The 16879-nt window shown below is 55.8% G+C and overlaps 1 protein-coding gene across 2 annotated transcripts; it reads left to right on the plus strand.

The window, feature by feature from the left end:
- Nucleotides 1–883: 883 nt before the first annotated feature.
- On the plus strand, nucleotides 884–12643 carry LOC119103633 (citramalyl-CoA lyase, mitochondrial). 2 transcript variants are annotated; one of them, XM_037227235.1, is made up of 7 exons: nucleotides 884–984; nucleotides 2109–2237; nucleotides 2995–3189; nucleotides 3637–3829; nucleotides 6637–6750; nucleotides 11701–11879; nucleotides 12520–12643. In XM_037227235.1, exons 1-7 carry the CDS (start codon nucleotides 937–939, stop codon nucleotides 12616–12618), a joined length of 957 nt encoding a protein of 318 aa, XP_037083130.1. In that variant the 5' UTR covers nucleotides 884–936; the 3' UTR covers nucleotides 12619–12643. The 2 variants fall into 2 exon arrangements, with proteins under 2 accessions (XP_037083130.1, XP_037083131.1); XM_037227236.1 differs by lacking the exon at nucleotides 2109–2237.
- The last annotated feature ends 4236 nt before the right edge of the window (nucleotides 12644–16879 follow it).

The raw sequence follows: 16879 nt of genomic DNA on the forward strand, positions 1-16879 counted from the left end.
TTTAGTGTTTTCATGCCACAATTGACCTTGAAATCATTTTTTTTCAGGGAAATCGGAACTCGTCGCCGAAAAAAAATCGCTGAATAAATCGCTAACTTGACGGACATGCCACAACGCTGGTTGGCGCGTCCGATGCTAGCTGTGAGGCCATGTAAGGCGTCGTTTGTTGTCGTTATGTGACACGTAAAGTGAACTAAAGGTACTAGAGGTATCGATTTGTGTCTGATGAATTTATCGTAATCGGTTTGTGTGCGCATCGCACGGCTTGCATGCAAGATTTGATTTATTCAGGCCGTTCTAGGAAGTATGAGGCATACGCTGGCGGTGCCAGTAGTACAATATCCCCATTTTCTGATTTCTTTGAGCGCGTGTTCCATGTTTAGGGCAATTTCTCTAGAACATGTTCGTTAGTGAGGTAAAAGCCTTATTCATGGCTGTGGTTTTTTGCAGATTGATATAATGGGGTGACATTGAATGGATGGATAGATGTTTAGTTGAACAGCTTGAACTTTTAGTTGAATTCATGCTCAATCCTTTTAGAAAATGTCTATATGCTATTCATATTTTAAAGCTTGGTATGCAAGAATGCAATAACAAAAGGAGCTCCAGAGTGACATTACTACAGTGAGGATGATCATCTAAATCAATATTCTCTTCAGGTTTTGTGCTTTGTGTTACATGAGGTGTTTTTATTTAGAAAAAAACTTTGGTTTTGTGCCAGGGGCAGCTGCAGATCCCTTTGGTGAGGATCGGTGTATTCATGAATTGGGGTTGTGTTTCAAGACTACATATATTGCATGACATAGTTGACTGTTGTAATGTGCTGTGTGTCTCACTGTGATTTTTGTTTTTTCAGATACACATCAAATTGTTCCTGGCATGGAGAGATTACAGCATTTGACAAAGCTTACCTCCAGCAAGTGGTTTGCCACCCTAATGCAAACTAGGCATTATTCAAACAAAGGTCTTCAATCAGATCAGAAGGTATTAATTAGGTAATAAGTGATAAGTTGATGTTGCAACATATTTTCATCTTTTGGTGATGTGTACCTCACTTTTTGGTTTGTTTCAATTGAGTTGTTGGACAAATCCTTAGCACCATGCAGCAGTGAGGTATGGGAAATCTTGAGACACATTTTTATTTAACTCTTTCAAAGCTGCTGCTTGTTTTGCTTTTTCCAGCACATTGCTAGTCAATCTGCATTAACACTTAACCTGTTTGTCTTCATTTTAGTTGTGCAATAATGTTGGGTCATAATTAAGAATGACACAAATGACAGATTGCTGCCATTATGTGTCACATGTTAGATGGAAGCCTTGGACTTGTGCTGTGTGTGCCCAGCAAGTGCCAAACAGATGCAGGTAAAATGAGGTATAAGCAGCATAAGTCACTACCTTTTCTGATTTTGTCCAGCACTTCTTGTGTAAAGATTCCAGCAGCACTGACCTAACACTCCAATCCCACTGATATGCTCAGCATAGTATGATTGCACCCAATGGTGTTTTCATTGTGTTTGTTACACCCACACATATGCATGTTCCTGCAGGGTAAAAAGCTGGCTGCTTGCTCCTGGACTGGACTGAGAAGGTGTTGCTGTGCAGTGCTGTCAGACCTCTGCTCACTCCTGGACTGGACTGAGCTGCTGCTGCTGTGCAGTGCTGTCAGACCTTTGCCCACTCATGGACTGGACTGAGTGGCTGCTGCTGTGCAGTGCAGCCAGACCTCTGCTCACTCCTGGACTGGATGGAGTGGCCTCTGCTGTGCAGTGCAGTGAGACCTCTGCTCACTCCTGGACTGGACTGAGCAGCTGATGCTGTGCAGTTTAGTCAGACCTCTGCTCACTCCTGGACTGGACTGAGTGGCCACTGCTGTGCAGTACAGTGGGACCTCTGCTCACTCCCGGACTGGACGGAGAGGCCGCTGCCATGCAGTGCAGTCAGACCTCTGCTCACTCCTGAACTGGACCAAGCAGCCACTGCTGTGCAGTGCTGTCAGACCTCTGTTCACTCCTGGGCTGGCCCGAGCAGCCACTGCTATGCAGTGCAGTCAGACCTCTGTCTGGCGTGGTCCGCACCTGTTGTCGTGACGCTCTGTCGGCCTGCGCCAGGCCTACACGCCGCGCCGTGCCGTGCTGTACGTGCCGGGCAGCGACCGGCGCAAGATAGCCAAGGCGGCGTCGGTGCCTGCCGACTGCGTGGTGCTGGACTGCGAGGACGGCGTGGCGCTGAGCCGCAAGGTGCGGCAACACCAGCGCTCGCCGCTGCCGCCGCCGCCACCCACGCCGGCCCCGGCCCGACCGGCGGGCCTGTCACTCAGAGGCGGAGTGCCACTCCCTCTGCTGTGCATGTGTGGGTTTGGGCGTGAATGTGGATGTGGGGGTGAGTGAGATGGGCAGCACTGGGTAGCTGGGCGTCAGTCGGCTTGCCTTCAAAACGGTCCGCGCGGTAGGTGGTAGCGTCAGCAGACATGACTATGGTGACGTCATCTAACCGGCAATCTTGTGGTGCTGGCGCCATCCGCGCTCATAGTTTAGCTCTGACTGGTGAGACGTCTCATTCAGGTGCAGGACCACCATTGTGGCTTGCTATCAGCAGCTCCTTCATGCACGTTTGGTCAGTGCAGGGCCCGCCCTGTGACACATTCATCCGGCGAGACGCACTGCTGCGCCGTGCCCGTCGAGGCTCGAAAATTATAATTTTCTTGGCCTTGATCACATGGCTAATGAAATGACAGGATTTGAGTGATCATTGTGGTGTCATAGATGCTTGGTGACCTCGAAACAATCTCCTCAAAAAAGTCTGCTTATCTTCGCGAGTGGGCAGCACAGAAACTGGAGGGATTTAGACCTCAAGAAAGGCAGGGCCGTGAACTGCACTGAATGATCTTCAAGAGGGCTTATCAGTTCAAAACCCCATACAAATGTGGAAAACTCTCTTTAAGTGCTTTTCTGCTTGACTATTTGTGCCAGTCACCCAGAGTTGTTTGCTTCGCAGGAGGAGGCACGTCGGACAATCCGCGACGTCCTTGATTCTGGCTCCGATGGCTTATCCGGCAAAGACTGCTCGGTGCGCGTCAACTCGGTCGACAGCGGCCTCTGTCACCTTGACCTAGAGCACGTGCTCTCCGGACAGCGGCTGCCCGACACGGTGCATCTGCCTAAAGTGGACACCGTCGATCACGTGACCTGGGTGAGTCGAGAAGTTGTCATCTGTGCATACGTCACCCCCCCCCCGCCCCAACGATTTTGGAAATTTTTTTGATAGTTGTATAGTGCTGACAGTGTGATTTCAACCGCAAAAAGAATGTATGGTTCTTTGCTTTCCCTTAGCACAGCTTGGGTTTTTAATGCTTTCTGCTTCAAACAGTCAGCTCTACCGTCATTTAATTTGTGATAGTATGTCTTATACAGTAGCACGCACCACCTAGCAACTATGTAGTGAATGATGATGGGTGTACTCGGTGTGTGGCTTTATCAGCGATGGAGTTGTTTGAACGGTTGGCAGAGAGCTGAATGATTCGTCTGGATGTACTGATGAGGCGACTGGCAATTTGTTAGTGTAGCTTGGTGCTAAGGGCGCCCTGCTTACTCTTGGGCTTGTGACTGAGTGCACTCACTCCCGAATTTGTTTCCCCAGTTCATTGAACGGGTCCGGCATCACGTTTCAAGTACCATGTCGCGTCCCCTCAATATCATCCTCTTCACTGAATCTGCGCTGGGCCTTCTGAACCTCAGAGCCATCTGCGAACGGGCACAGGAACTGGTGGCTGGCACGGCGCTGTCGCTAGATGGCCTCGTGTTTGGGTCGGATGACTACTGCGCTGATATTGGTAAGCCAGGGTGCTGATATTATTGTCGCGTGCTTGCCAGTCGGTCTTCAGGCGTAAGATAAAACGTGCGCGCACCGTCGCCGAATGCGTAATTTAGGCATGGATCCAGATGTAATCAATTTGATCAGATGATCCAGATTCAAATCAGTTTTGCTGAGAAGGTAACCAGGAACGTGACGTTGTTCTGTACCGCAACGGGTGAGACACCCACACATCCCAGAGGATGTGATGTGTGCCAGAGTACTGGAGACACTGCTGGACGACAGACCCGTCGCACTGACGGGAGACCGCCCCGCATGAGTGCTGTTTTGTGATGTGTGCTGGAGTGCTGGAGACACTGCTAGACGACAGACCCGTCGCACTGACGGGAGACCGCCCCGCATGAGTGCTGTTTTGCAGTCGGGTCCCAAATCGATGGCAAAGAACCTTGCGGTCAGGACAACTCGGCGTGGATGTTAAGGTCCGGCGCAGGAAGGGCATGCTGCTCATCATGACTCCGTCCTTTTAAGCACCATTGTGGCCGAGCTTAAATCTGCGGGATAGGTACGATCGTAGCCCCGCCTGTTGAGCACGGATGCTGCTCTCAGTGAGCGCCGTTTTGATATCCAACTGCGATCAGAATATCGTATTGTGCTATATGTGTTGGGTGATAAGTCCAGACAATCTGTGGGGTTTTAGCGCAACCCTTTTGATTCAAGGTGTGTTAGTGTGAAATCTTGTGAGATACATGCTAGGGAAACGGCAGTGGGTAGGATGTACCAACTAATAAGTTGAAATGCGTGCAGGACGCTGAACATATAGAATACTGTGTATCGAGGAGTTTCAAACCACCTACATAGGTTTCATGCCAATTCGGTGATCATGTCACGCATGAAGCATGTCTTCCTCTGAATTTTAAATGGGAGAATGTTTTGATTTCATTTGTGTCCTTACTTTTTGGAAGATTCTGTTTAAACGCTGCCTTTTCAAGGTCGTACCGATAATTGCTGCTCCTGGAAAGGTGGTGATTGTCTCGGCTGTAAGCTTTTTACATCGCCGGTATACCGTAGTTGCCTATTGAATGTTCATCTGTGATAACGTTTTAATACATTAGTACATTTGTGCCCGCGGCGAAACATTGAGAAGTGAGATAGCTGGGTTGCATTGTACACTTAGTCGAACGCTCCCGATTCAGGCGAGCCGTATCGAATCAGCTGCCATTTGTAATGTGCTGCATGCTTAGCTGTTTGAGTCATGCCTGACTCATACAGGTTTTGGACAATTTCTTTTGCCATTCTAAATCGAATTTAAATGAAGCACGAGGTGACTGATACGTGGACTCCAGACCGCGGCTGGCCGACAGCAGGGCCGCGTGTCACGTGGTCGTTCGTAGTGGCTCTGAAGGCCAGTGACCCGCGCCTGTCTGTGACTGCCATCATCACGGTGTCTGCTCTCCTGCCGGTGTGAGAAGCTCCTTGTCTTCTTCTTCCGTCGCCTCCGTTCCGCAGTGTGACAGAACTGGCAGATAAACGGGCCATGTGGTGCGCCAATATATCTGGGGGTCTACAGGCTACTACAGGCTACTCAGCAGTTATGCTGTAAATGTTAATATCGGGCATTTCGTCGCCTTTCCAAGAAATGTCAGCAAGAAGTGCCGCGCCATGGTTGTACCGAATGTTTGGGACAAGCTTTTAATGCAGATGGGATTTTTCCCATCCTCCCGGTCATTCAAATCGAATGTTTTGTTTGTGCACTGTCGGCCGGTTTCTTCTCCGGCCGTCACCATGTGTTGTTGGTTGTGAGGAGGGAACTGACGATGTTTGCCTTTAGCCACGTATGTATCACAGCCTTGAATTTTGGCAGTTCCAAGTATTGAACCTTGTGTAAATAACGCCTCCATGGACGAGGTCAAATGTACCAATGATCGTTCCAAGTGTGACACTACTACTTATGTGTAACGCCGCAACACACGCAACAGTTGTGTTGTGTAGCGGTGTGTTGGACTTGTACTACGCCACCCGCGCTGCGTGGCCGTACTTTGTGTTGGAGTGCCAGTAGCATGCGTCAGTGTCGGCTTGCTGGAATCTGTTCAGACACGCCGTGCACTAACAAGGTCGTCGCGAGACTAGCGTACCTGCGTCTCCCGATGCGACCTGTCGTGTGTCTGCGTCGTGGCCCCTCTGACACTGGCCGGCCGGCCCGTGTCTGGTCTGAGCTGTGTCCTGTGTCTGTCGGGCGTCACCAGCTCGGAGCCGGGTGGCCGCTGTCGTCGCAGCAGTCTGCCGGCCCGTGTCTGGCCTGAGCTGTGTCTGGTGTCTGCCGGGCGTCACCAACTCGGAGCCGGGTGGCCGCTGTCGTCGCGGCAGTCAGCCGGCCTGTGTCTGGTGTCTGCCGGGCGTCACCAGCTCGGAGCCGGGTGGCCGCTGTCGTCGCAGCAGTCTGCCCGCCTGTGTCTGGCCTGACCTGTGTCGGGTGTCTGCCGGGCGTCACCAGCTCGGAGCCGAGTGGCCGCTGTCGTCTCAGCAGTCAGCCCGCCTGTGTCTGGTGTCTGCCGGGCGTCACCAGCTCGGAGCCGGGTGGCCGCTGTCGTCGCAGCAGTCAGCCGGCCTGTGTCTGGTGTCTGCCGGGCGTCACCAGCTCGGAGCCGGGTGGCCGCTGTCGTCGCAGCAGTCAGCCGGCCCGTGCCTGACAGCAGTCTGCCTCGCGTCGCCGGGCCGGCGGTCGCCTCCTTTGTGTCGCCGCGCCTGCCTGCCGGCCGCCGCCGGGCCCGCCGCCGACAAAGGCCCGTATTTTGGCGCCAAAGCTGACGCGGAACGGCCGTTCGGCAGGTGCCACGCGAACTTCCGCCGCCGGGGAGCTGCTCTTCGCGCGCCAGAACTTCGTCATGATCGCCAGGGCGTTCAAACTTCAGGCGATTGACGCGGTGTACATCGATTACAAAGGTACGGGGCGCGCCTTGACGGGCGGCCTGCAATCTGTGTAACTCGCCGGCCGGCCCGGTAACGGCCCCATTTCCCCGGGCCCACCCGTGATTGGTCCTCGACCAGAGAGAGTCGGTGACGTCACGCGTCAACCCCGTCCCTCCAGAGGTCTCTGGGAAATGACGCGACCTGCAGGAGATGTTTACAGATGTGTGATGTGGTCAAGGAGATAATGTGATCACATCAACTTTGAGCAGAGCAGCGACGAAATTGGCGGGTGGTTTGCCACTGCATACCACAAGACGTAGCTATTTTTCTGTGTGCGTGTGTTTCTGATCCATTTTGCTGACCAGAGGAAACAGCGTTTGATAGTGTTTGGCTTTTCAAGATCATAGATCCGGTTTTTCATTGGGAATCGCATGTACGTCTCACTTACGGCGTTACCTTACAGTTTGAGCGGGCGTCGACATGGCGTTATCTTACGTAATGCATTGTGTTATCGGCTTTTCGCACGCACATTTGGATATATTTTCACCATTGTAAATGTGTCCTCACAACGCAATCTCCGTGACGTTGTGGGTGAGCGTCTTACGTTGCATTGTCTCAAAGCACATCTTCCTCGCCAAGTAGGGCTGGCATTACAATTTAAATGACGTCTTTATGTGTCTTTGGGGGTCCATGTTAACCCGGACGCTACTTGGTTCAGTAGGGCGCGGTCCGTGACAGGCGTGGTGACGAAGCCAGCTTCCGGTTCCGCGTTAGCTTTGTGAAGTCGCGGTTTTTCTCCATGTCTTTGGACTTGGTTAGAGTTTTTAGCCATTTTCCGCAGCTGTAGTCCGCTTCGGCCTCGTGCCATTTGAAACGTTAGTTTCGGATTTGGCTTTGTTTTATTTTGAACAGTTGGCTTCAGCTTCGTCTTCGAATATTCATGTTGTATTCTTCAGGCTTCGCTTCATATGATCTTGAATTGCTGGCCTCGGTTTGGTCGTGGTGACTTTCTCGATGCAGTTACGACTTATTTTGAAAAAGCAGTCTTGCAAATCTTGTCACCCTTATGTATTATTGGATGTGTTATGTGTTATATATTTTCGAGGCTGAGATGCATGCATGGATGAGAGCCAGTAAACCAGCTGGTTATTCTCAGTTCTGATCTGATTCTGATCGATTTGACTTTGGCTTCGCGTTTCGTAGCTTCGCAGCCTATGGCCTCGGTGCAGATTTCAGGGCCGCTGCCTTCCGATTCGGCCGCACGTGTTTTCCAAAAATATGAACCTTCTGGATTTAATGTCGACGTTACACTTCCAAACTTCAAGGCCATCGACTTCGACTTCGACGTCGACTTCGGATTCATCGCACCGTCTTGGCCTCGGATCGGGCTGCGGAACCAGAGGCCTGACTTTGTCCCCATGTCTGATCTGTGGGTAGAACTGCAGGCATCCCTCTGCCGAGTTGGACCGGACCGGACCCGTCGGGGCGCCGCACGAAACGCGGACGTCTGGTCCCGGGGCGGCTCGTGTCTGGCCTGCTAAGCCCAAATAACGTTTCCATGGTGAGTTTGCAGGGTTTGCAGGTCTGCAGGTTTCGACTTTGGCGGCAGAGCTAGTGACGTAGAAAAGCACGGCAGGTGCGGATGTGAACGTTTATGGCACGCCGCCCCATCGATGAAGTTCGCCCGATTTCGACGTCTGTTTTGGCGCCATCCCCGACAGGACGGCTCGGTGCGACCCGCCCGACTGCGCGCCGGCCGCTGCGGGGCGCTATACGCGAGACACATACGTGACGAGCTCTGGTTGTAGCCGCCGTGTTTAGGCTACGTCCGGTGACGGGTCACCGACCACAGCTCCTGCTAATGCCCCAGTCTGACCCCACCGACCTGGTGGCGGCTGAACGTGATACGCAGCACTGCGGTGCGCAGGGACCACCACGTATTTGTCGCGCGCCGGACGCGCTGGTGCGTCACTTCAGTTGTGCGGTATCGCGCCGCTGTGGCACAGGCTGTCGGCCGCTCCGTGCCAGGCGTGTTACAGAAGCAGGCGGCCAAACGGTCCCCACTGTCAAGCTTGCGACTGGGGTAACAGCTGATAATCAGCTAGGCCGAGCTCGCGCTGATGTCACGCACTGGCGCTGATCTCTCCAGTCCCTGGGTCACGCGAGCGGACTGGGTCAGTTTGTACTGAGGTCACACACACTGGCGCTGATCTGTCCAGTCCCTGGGGCACGCGAGCGGACTGGGTCAGTTTGTACTGAGGTCACACACACTGGTGCTGATCTATCCAGTTCCTGGGGCACGCGAGCGGACTGGGTCAGTTTGTACTGAGGTCACACACACTGGCGCTGATCTGTCCAGTCCCTGGGGCACGCGAGCGGACTGGGTCAGTTTGTACTGAGGTCACACACGCTGGCGCCGATCTCTCCAGTCCCTGGGGCACGCGGGCGGACTGGGTCAGTTTGTACTGAGGTCACACACACTGGTGCTGATCTGTCCAGTCCCTGGGCCACGCGAGCGGACCGGGTCAGTTTGTACTGAGGTCACACACACTGGTGCTGATCTGTCCAGTCCTTGAGGCACGCGAGCGGACCGGATCAGTTTGTACTGAGGTCACACACTGGTGCTGATCTGTCCAGTCCCTGGGCCACGCGAGCGGACTGGGTCAGTTTGTACTGAGGTCACACACACTGGCGCTGATCTGTCCAGTCCCTGGGGCACGCCAGCGGACTGGGTCAGTCTGTACGGAGGTCACGCACTGGCGCTGATCTGTCCAGTCCGTGAGGCACGCGAGCGGACTGGGTCAGTCTGTACCGAGGTCACGCACTGGCGCTGATCTGTCCAGTCCTTGAGGCACGCCAGCCGACTGGGTCAGTTTGAACTGAGGTCACACACACTGGTGCTGATCTGTCCAGTTCCTGGGTCACGCGAGCGGACCGGGTCAGTCTGTACTGAGGTCACGCACTGGTGCTGATCTGTCCAGCCCCTGCGTCACAGAAGTGGACCAGGCCAGTTTCGAACGCGCGCCACTCAATCATCGCCAGTGCTGGGAAGTCTCGCCCTTCTTCAGTTCTAGCATACAGGCAGTTCCGAAGGGTTTCCTTCCACTTTATCGCCGTCCGTAGCGTCACCGATGCTCCTTATCAGTTTGTGATTTGTGCGGTTGACGTTGTGCGGTTAACATCAGCTGCACAAGCTCCGTCCGTTTCTTCCAGATGGAGTTTGCGTGTCATCCTGTGTCCCAATGTGGAACGCGTACACTTCTGCTTTCCAGGGTGCCTGGATAATGAGAGAAGCACCGGTCTGCGTTATCAGAGGAGGGTGCCGCGTTCTTTGACTGGTCGACGGGCCTGGATTGCTTATTTTAGTTTGGTTCAGACAGCAAACGAATCACTGCGTGCTGCCAACGGTCCCATGCGTCCTACGAGGGCTTGGGAAAAGGCACAGCGCAAAATCGTGGATCAGCGGGCTTGCAGCACGCGGACCACTCACTGGGTGAACGCACCCTCGCTTACACTAGAACACTGCTGCCAGCCGTTGTTTGTTGGCCTGATCCAAGCTCTCGCGAGCCACAGCGTTGCGCGAGAGTAGCATGCGCAAGGGACCTGCTGCTCGTGGTACCGGGCTCTATTCTGCCTCTACCTTGGTATGATGGTATCCTATTTCAAAATTCTAGTTGGCATTCTTCTGCTGTTTTCCTTGGCGCCAATGTGACTCCATTGGTACTAACTGATTGCTGTATTCTGGCCACAGGCTGCTAATGCGTCCGGATATTTCGAGATTGCGCCACCTCTTATGATGATCACAGTGTTCATGCTGAACACTCGCAGTCTTACAGGCATATGCCCACTGTCCATCGCCGTCCAGGGGCTGCGGGGACTAATGGCACCTGCAGTGTGGAGCGACCTAAAGTTAGCGTAAATGACAACCGCAGTCTTATCTTCTTTTGCATAGTGGTTAAAGCGTATGAGAATTCGACGTCTAAATCGCTTTCAAAAGACATCAGTGTGTCCTATCTGTGTTATTTTTGATAATTTGTTGCCCAGATTTCCATGTATGCAGATCTTCGTACATGCGTTTCCTTCATCCAAGTTTGACGAAGTAGCTTTCATTCCGCCCTTCTGTTCAGAACACCTACTTGGAACGGAACTCTCACGAGCTACTGGCGGTGGTATTGTGTTTTAGTCTATTCTTTTTTAAAAGGTGGTGTGCCACCTTTGTGTATATTTCGCTTATTATTAGGTTATACGCGTGCGCTTTGATCAGTTATGCCAGTTTTGTCGAAGTCGTTCTGAACATACTTCGGGATATATCACTGTCAAATTGTGGTTAAGATGCGGGGCCCTCTTTTTTGGGACAACAGATGTTAACTGATATTAACAGATACCAACAGATATTAACGGAGTGACCACCACCCTGTCTGCAGACCTGGACGGCCAGCGGGTCACTGACCGCCGCCCTGTCTGCAGACCTGGACGGCCAGCGGGTCACTGACCGCCGCCCTGTCTGCAGACCTGGACGGCCAGCGGGTCACTGACCGCCGGCCTGTCTGCAGACCTGGACGGCCAGCGGGTCACTGACCGCCGCCCTGTCTGCAGACCTGGACGGCCAGCGGGTCACTGACCGCCGCCCTGTCTGCAGACCTGGACGGCCAGCGGGTCACTGACCGCCGGCCTGTCTGCAGACCTGGACGGCCAGCGGGTCACTGACCGCCGCCCTGTCTGCAGACCTGGACGGCCAGCGGGTCACTGAGCGCCGCCCTGTCTGCAGACCTGGACGGCCAGCGGGTCACTGACCGCCGCCCTGTCTGCAGACCTGGACGGCCAGCGGGTCACTGACCGCCGCCCTGTCCGCAGACCTGGACGGCCAACGGGTCACCGACCGCCACCCTGTCTGCAGACCTGGACGGCCAGCGGGTCACTGAGCGCCGCCCTGTCTGCAGACCTGGACGGCCAGCGGGTCACTGACCGCCGCCCTGTCTGCAGACCTGGACGGCCTGCGCCGTCAAGCGGAGGAGGGTGCCCAGTTCGGCTTCACCGGGAAGCAGGTGATCCATCCGGACCAGGTGCCCGTCGTGCAGCGTGCCTTCTCGCCGTCGGCGGAGCGCGCTGAGTGGGCCGCCCAGTTGGTGGAGGCGTTCGAGCGGCACCAGCGCTCGGGCCAGGTGAGCCGGCCACCGGCGGACCGTGGGGGCCCAGCCAGGGCTGGCGGCGGATGGGAGGTGGGGCGTCTCCACCGCATGCTCTCTGGGACCAGGGAGCATGCTCCATGAACATGTGACGTCAACGACTTAAGGTGACGTAGCAACGGCGCATTTCAGCCAGCACGCGCTCGGAGGACGTTGTGCCGGTTAGGCGGCGGGCATGCCGCTCGTGTACCCGATTCCGCGCTGTACGCATGTTTTCCGGCCCCGCCTGCGGTGTTCGCCGGCTCTCCGCCCGGTCGCATCGCGCCCCTCCGCACCGTCGGTGCGCGGCGTCGTCCTGCGTCACAGCTCGGTGCGCTCCGGTGTGTCCGGCGCGTCAGGCCCAATGGCCCGGGCTCTGGCCGAGGAGCCGGAGGCGGCGGGGTGCCGGCTCACCTCTCACATCCTCCCCGTACGCTGCAAGAGCTGGCGGAGGCGTGTCGGGGCTGATCCACGTTCAGCCCACCGCCTGCGTCCTCCGAGAGCGGGCGGTAGGGTGTTTGGGTGCCCCGAGTCCAGTCGAGTGCGGCTCCTCCATGAGCGGCCGCTAGGGTGTCTGGGTGCCCTCCGCCCAGCCGAGTGCGGCTTGTGCTGAGCGAATGTGGCGTGTGTCCGGCAGGGCGCCTTCACGTTCCGGGGACACATGGTGGACCGGCCGTTGCTGCTGCAGGCCCACAATGTGCTGCGGCTGGCGTCAGTCGGCGGCGGTGAGCGGTGACGCGTCGCCGTCGCCAGACTCCACAGCGGTGACGCGTCGCCGCCCCGCCGTCGCCAGACCCCACAGCGGTGACGCGTCGCCGCCCCGCCGCCGCCAGACTCCACAGCGGTGACGCGTCGCCGCTGCCGCCGCCGTCAGACTCGGCGGCGGGGCGGCTGTTCGTGGCACCCGCCGGCCGCCGGCGCCACGCTGTGGAGCTTGACCGTAGCCCGGTGGCTCGTCACCCGGCTGACGTAGTCCGGCGCGCGTGGGGGAGGGGTAGGGCGTGTGGACGGTGTCGGACTGCCGTCTCGTGCACGTGGCATCGGCGGATGGGTGACGACGGTGTGGCCAACAACGCCCGGCCTGTGATGCCATGTGTGGGTGTGGCGGCCCGCGCTGAGGGACGTCTCATATGGCTGGCCCGGCGGCCTTGCGGGGCCTTAACACTTCTGCTGTGCTGTCCAGTCGCATCATGGCAGGTGGCTTGGAGGTGACATAGGATGTGGCGTAGGACGTGACGCATCGGAAGCGCCATTTGTTGTTGATCGTAGTCATGAGGTACACTGGATGCTGCTCATATTTAGTGAAAAGGCATGTCCGGATTTCCGTGCAATAAAATATCAAGTACCCTTCTTTTCCACGCAAGTTATCCCCAAAGGTGTGTGGACAGATCGTGCGATAGGAGATGCGCGGGGCATGTTCGAAGCGCCGTTTACGGGTGATCTCATGATCGGCGGTGACGGGCCTTCGCAGCAAACGGATGACGTAAGGTTCGCTTATAGCAATGAACGAAGATGCGCTGGTAAGCAGCTTCGTTCATTGTGTGAACATGAGCCTAGTGCGGGCAGCTGACTTGCGCTACGCTCTCTCCAGCGCGCCAAGTGGTGAGACGAGACCTGATGGGCCTCAGATCGCGCGTGGCAGTGGGGCTGCTGCTGGCCACCGCTGTCATGTCAGGCTTTTGTGTTTGATGTACGTGACTTCAGTGTGCCCGCGATTTTTCCCCAAGACGATAATAAAGCATGTGGGATATGTTTATTGACAAGAGGCGAAGTTCACACCAATACCATAAAGCACACAAACACCACGGAAATCGGCTAGCACCTGCCTGCCGCGATGGCGACACCCGCCTATATCGCCTGCGCAGCTGCGCTCACAGGTGGCGTTTGCCGTGTCTAAAACAGTAGTTTTGCTCGACACAGGTTACGTACAAATCATGCATGGACATCTACGCACATTCACTGTATACATGAACCCGTAGACGATGACAACACCACGCTGTACAGATAGGTGACAAGACACTACAACCGATTCCTGGACCTAATTTGTACATAGCCGGCCGAGCGCCCGCGGAGCCTCACGCGCACCACGGAGCGGGGACTGGCGTCGGAGGCGGGCGGTGCGCCTCCCCAGTTGCCGGACACCGGGCGTAGCCACCAAGTGAGCGGGCGGCGTCGGTGGTGCTGTTACCGAGGCCAACCAGAGGAACGCGAACGTTAGCCGTCCCGCTCGCCGCGGGGGCGGCGCTAAAACTCTAAAAACTAAAGCTAAAACGCTCGAACACGATGGACCGGGCTCCATGCCCCGTGCACGGTCCCGATCTGTGCAAGCATGCCATCGAAGTAAAAAATATTTATAAAAATATGTGCATGGCAAAGAGCCGCTCGTTCACATTATACGAAATGGGCTACTGTGTGCTGAGTGTATTTGCTAAGGCTGCGGAAAGGCGCTAGACAAACCGGCATCGGTTTCTGTTTTCAGGTTCCGCCGCAGCTCCGGCACTCTGTCGTCCGTAACTCAAACTTGTGGAACTCCGACGCACTCATTCGTCCACGCAACCCCCTGTGATCTGACTGCTTCCTTTTCCTCGTTCTTTACCCCGCTCCGATCCTCAGCATACCCGCTCCCGCTCAACATGCACGCAAAGGCAACTCCGAATGCATTTTCAATCTAGCAAGCGCTAGTAAGCAACTCACTGGGGTCCACTTGGGCCATCTCTACAGCACCGCTCTTGGGCTTCACTACGCTGCCGTCCCTGGGCACGGTAGCCTGGACTGAAAGTGGCCCGCCACTAGCTAGCGGGACTGGCTTCCGACGAGAGGGATGGGCAGGGTCTACCACAGCGTGGCTCCTGGTGTACCACGCAGGCACGGAGGCTGGTACAGATCCGACGTTTCGCACATCACAGCCAGATGAGCCAATTCAGTCGCCGTCAAACAACAGTTTGCCAGCGCATGCAATCCCCTCTCAGCAGTGGATGGGTTTCAAACCTGGGGACTTTTCAATGTCACACCAGTTACACGAAAGACCAACCCAACAAAAGACGCAAGCTCTATTGTTCACCGTCTTTGCAGGTCATCTTCCGTTATCTCTCTTCTGCGGCTGAATCCGCGATCAACACTCTGACACCTGAATAATTATTCATTTGAGGGCGTCTGCAACTAGTTATGAAACCCAACTCCATCAAGAGCTTTTGCTACACATGTCAAGTGCTGCCCCCCCCCCTCCCCCCCCACACCACACACATACACACGATTGCTACCTTTACATGTCATGCTCTATAGCTTCTGGTCGTACTCTCAACTCATTGCTTACAGGTGCAGTGTTTACCACTTCATTTTCCATACCTCATACTTCTCCTCATCTAAAGCCACCATGAAGCCATGCCAAAAGCCTTGTCTTTTCCCATTGAGACAGATGAGTGACCCCTCGGAGGTCCTCCTTTCGGCGCTGCCCGCCAGCCGCGCGGCTGAAGTCGCCACCTCAGCCGACACTACTGCTATCAGGTCCCATCGTGCGCTCTGGTCGCCGCGCTTCCACGGGCCATGGCCACTCGGCGCAGCGCCGCGCTACTTGACAACGGCCAGCCCACACTTCGTCAAAGCCTGCTGCACCAACAGCGAACGCACTAGCACTACGCCGACACGCGCCTGGATATACTCGCGTGGCCGAAACCATGCCATACAGCTTGGGGCCATGTACTCGGAACACTCCTGATGGCGTCCAAACAAGGTGGAGCGGATTGAGGAAGCATTGCCTCCGCAACGAATGCAACGGCGTGCCCTTGGAGTAAGCACAGTGCTGTAAGCAGCTGATCATTAGGCAGCGGACAGGTGCCCCACCCGCCGCGTTCAATGAAGTCGTCGACACCCTGCATCTAAGCATTCTGACTTTTATCGCCACTCCCAACGCTGCAAATCAAGATCGCTTGCATGTAGAAAAGTCGGGGAACACTGCCGGCGCGCGCGACCGCGCCTATGGCCCGTCGCCCTCCGCCCAGGGCCGGCCCGGCCCCGTCCAGTTGTTTCCTCCGCTCAGGGCCGGCCCCGTCTAGCGGGGACGGCAGCTGGTGTCCCCTCCGCTCAGGGCTGGCCCCGTCCAGCGGGGACGGCAGCTGGTGTCCCCTCCGCTCAGGGCCGGCCCCGTCCAGCGGGGACGGCAGCTGGTGTCCCCTCCGCTCAGGGCTGGTCCCGTCCAGCGGGGTCGGCAGCTGGTGTCCCCTCCGCTCAGGGCTGGTCCCGTCCAGCGGGGTCGGCAGCTGGTATCCCCTCCGCTCAGGGCTGGTCCCGTCCAGCGGGGACGGCAGCTGGTGTCCCCTCCGCTCAGGGCCGGCCCCGTCTAGCGGGGGACGGCAGCTGGTACTCGTCTCCCTGGTTCACCCATGGGCCGCGAGGATCGGGTGGCGAGCGGCCTGAGCTGGCCTGAGTGGACGGCTCGCCGGCGGAGCAGGCTCCCACGGCCACGACTTGTGCCGCTGCCCGTGGGCGGCGGGGACGCGGCTTTGGACGCTTGGTGCAGATACTGAAGAAATAACGAAAGTAATACAAAACAAGAAATAACGGCAATTGTTTATCGGAAATCAGGGATCTAGCGGTACAAGGCCGGAGTTTCACTTCTGCACTCTTATAGATGCCCTCTTCTCGCACGCGACTTTTCCTACATGGGAAGTTACGAGCAAAAGCGTACCGACAAACATACAATGAGATTTGTGATTTTCTGCCCAGTTTGCCTCGTGTTATGTCACGCATTTAAGCTGCGTATCTCAGAAATATATGTTATTGCCCGTTCAGTGCGTGATTCCAGGCAGCAGGGTGGCTGTGTTCACCCGTTCCTTGGTACAACGAACCTGAATTGCCCAGCAGCTCTGGTTTCAAGCTGAAAAAGGATCAGAATGACTGACTTTGGCACTGACTGGATGGCATGCGTTTATTCACGTGTAGAATCTGCAAAAACTGCTAACTATCCGTACATGTTTAAAACGGGGCCCTTTAGTAAAACA

The sequence above is a fragment of the Pollicipes pollicipes genome, unplaced genomic scaffold, assembly GCF_011947565.3.
Source record: "Pollicipes pollicipes isolate AB1234 unplaced genomic scaffold, Ppol_2.1 Scaffold_5724;HRSCAF=6776_pilon_pilon_pilon, whole genome shotgun sequence".
NCBI lineage: Eukaryota > Metazoa > Arthropoda > Thecostraca > Pollicipedomorpha > Pollicipedidae > Pollicipes > Pollicipes pollicipes.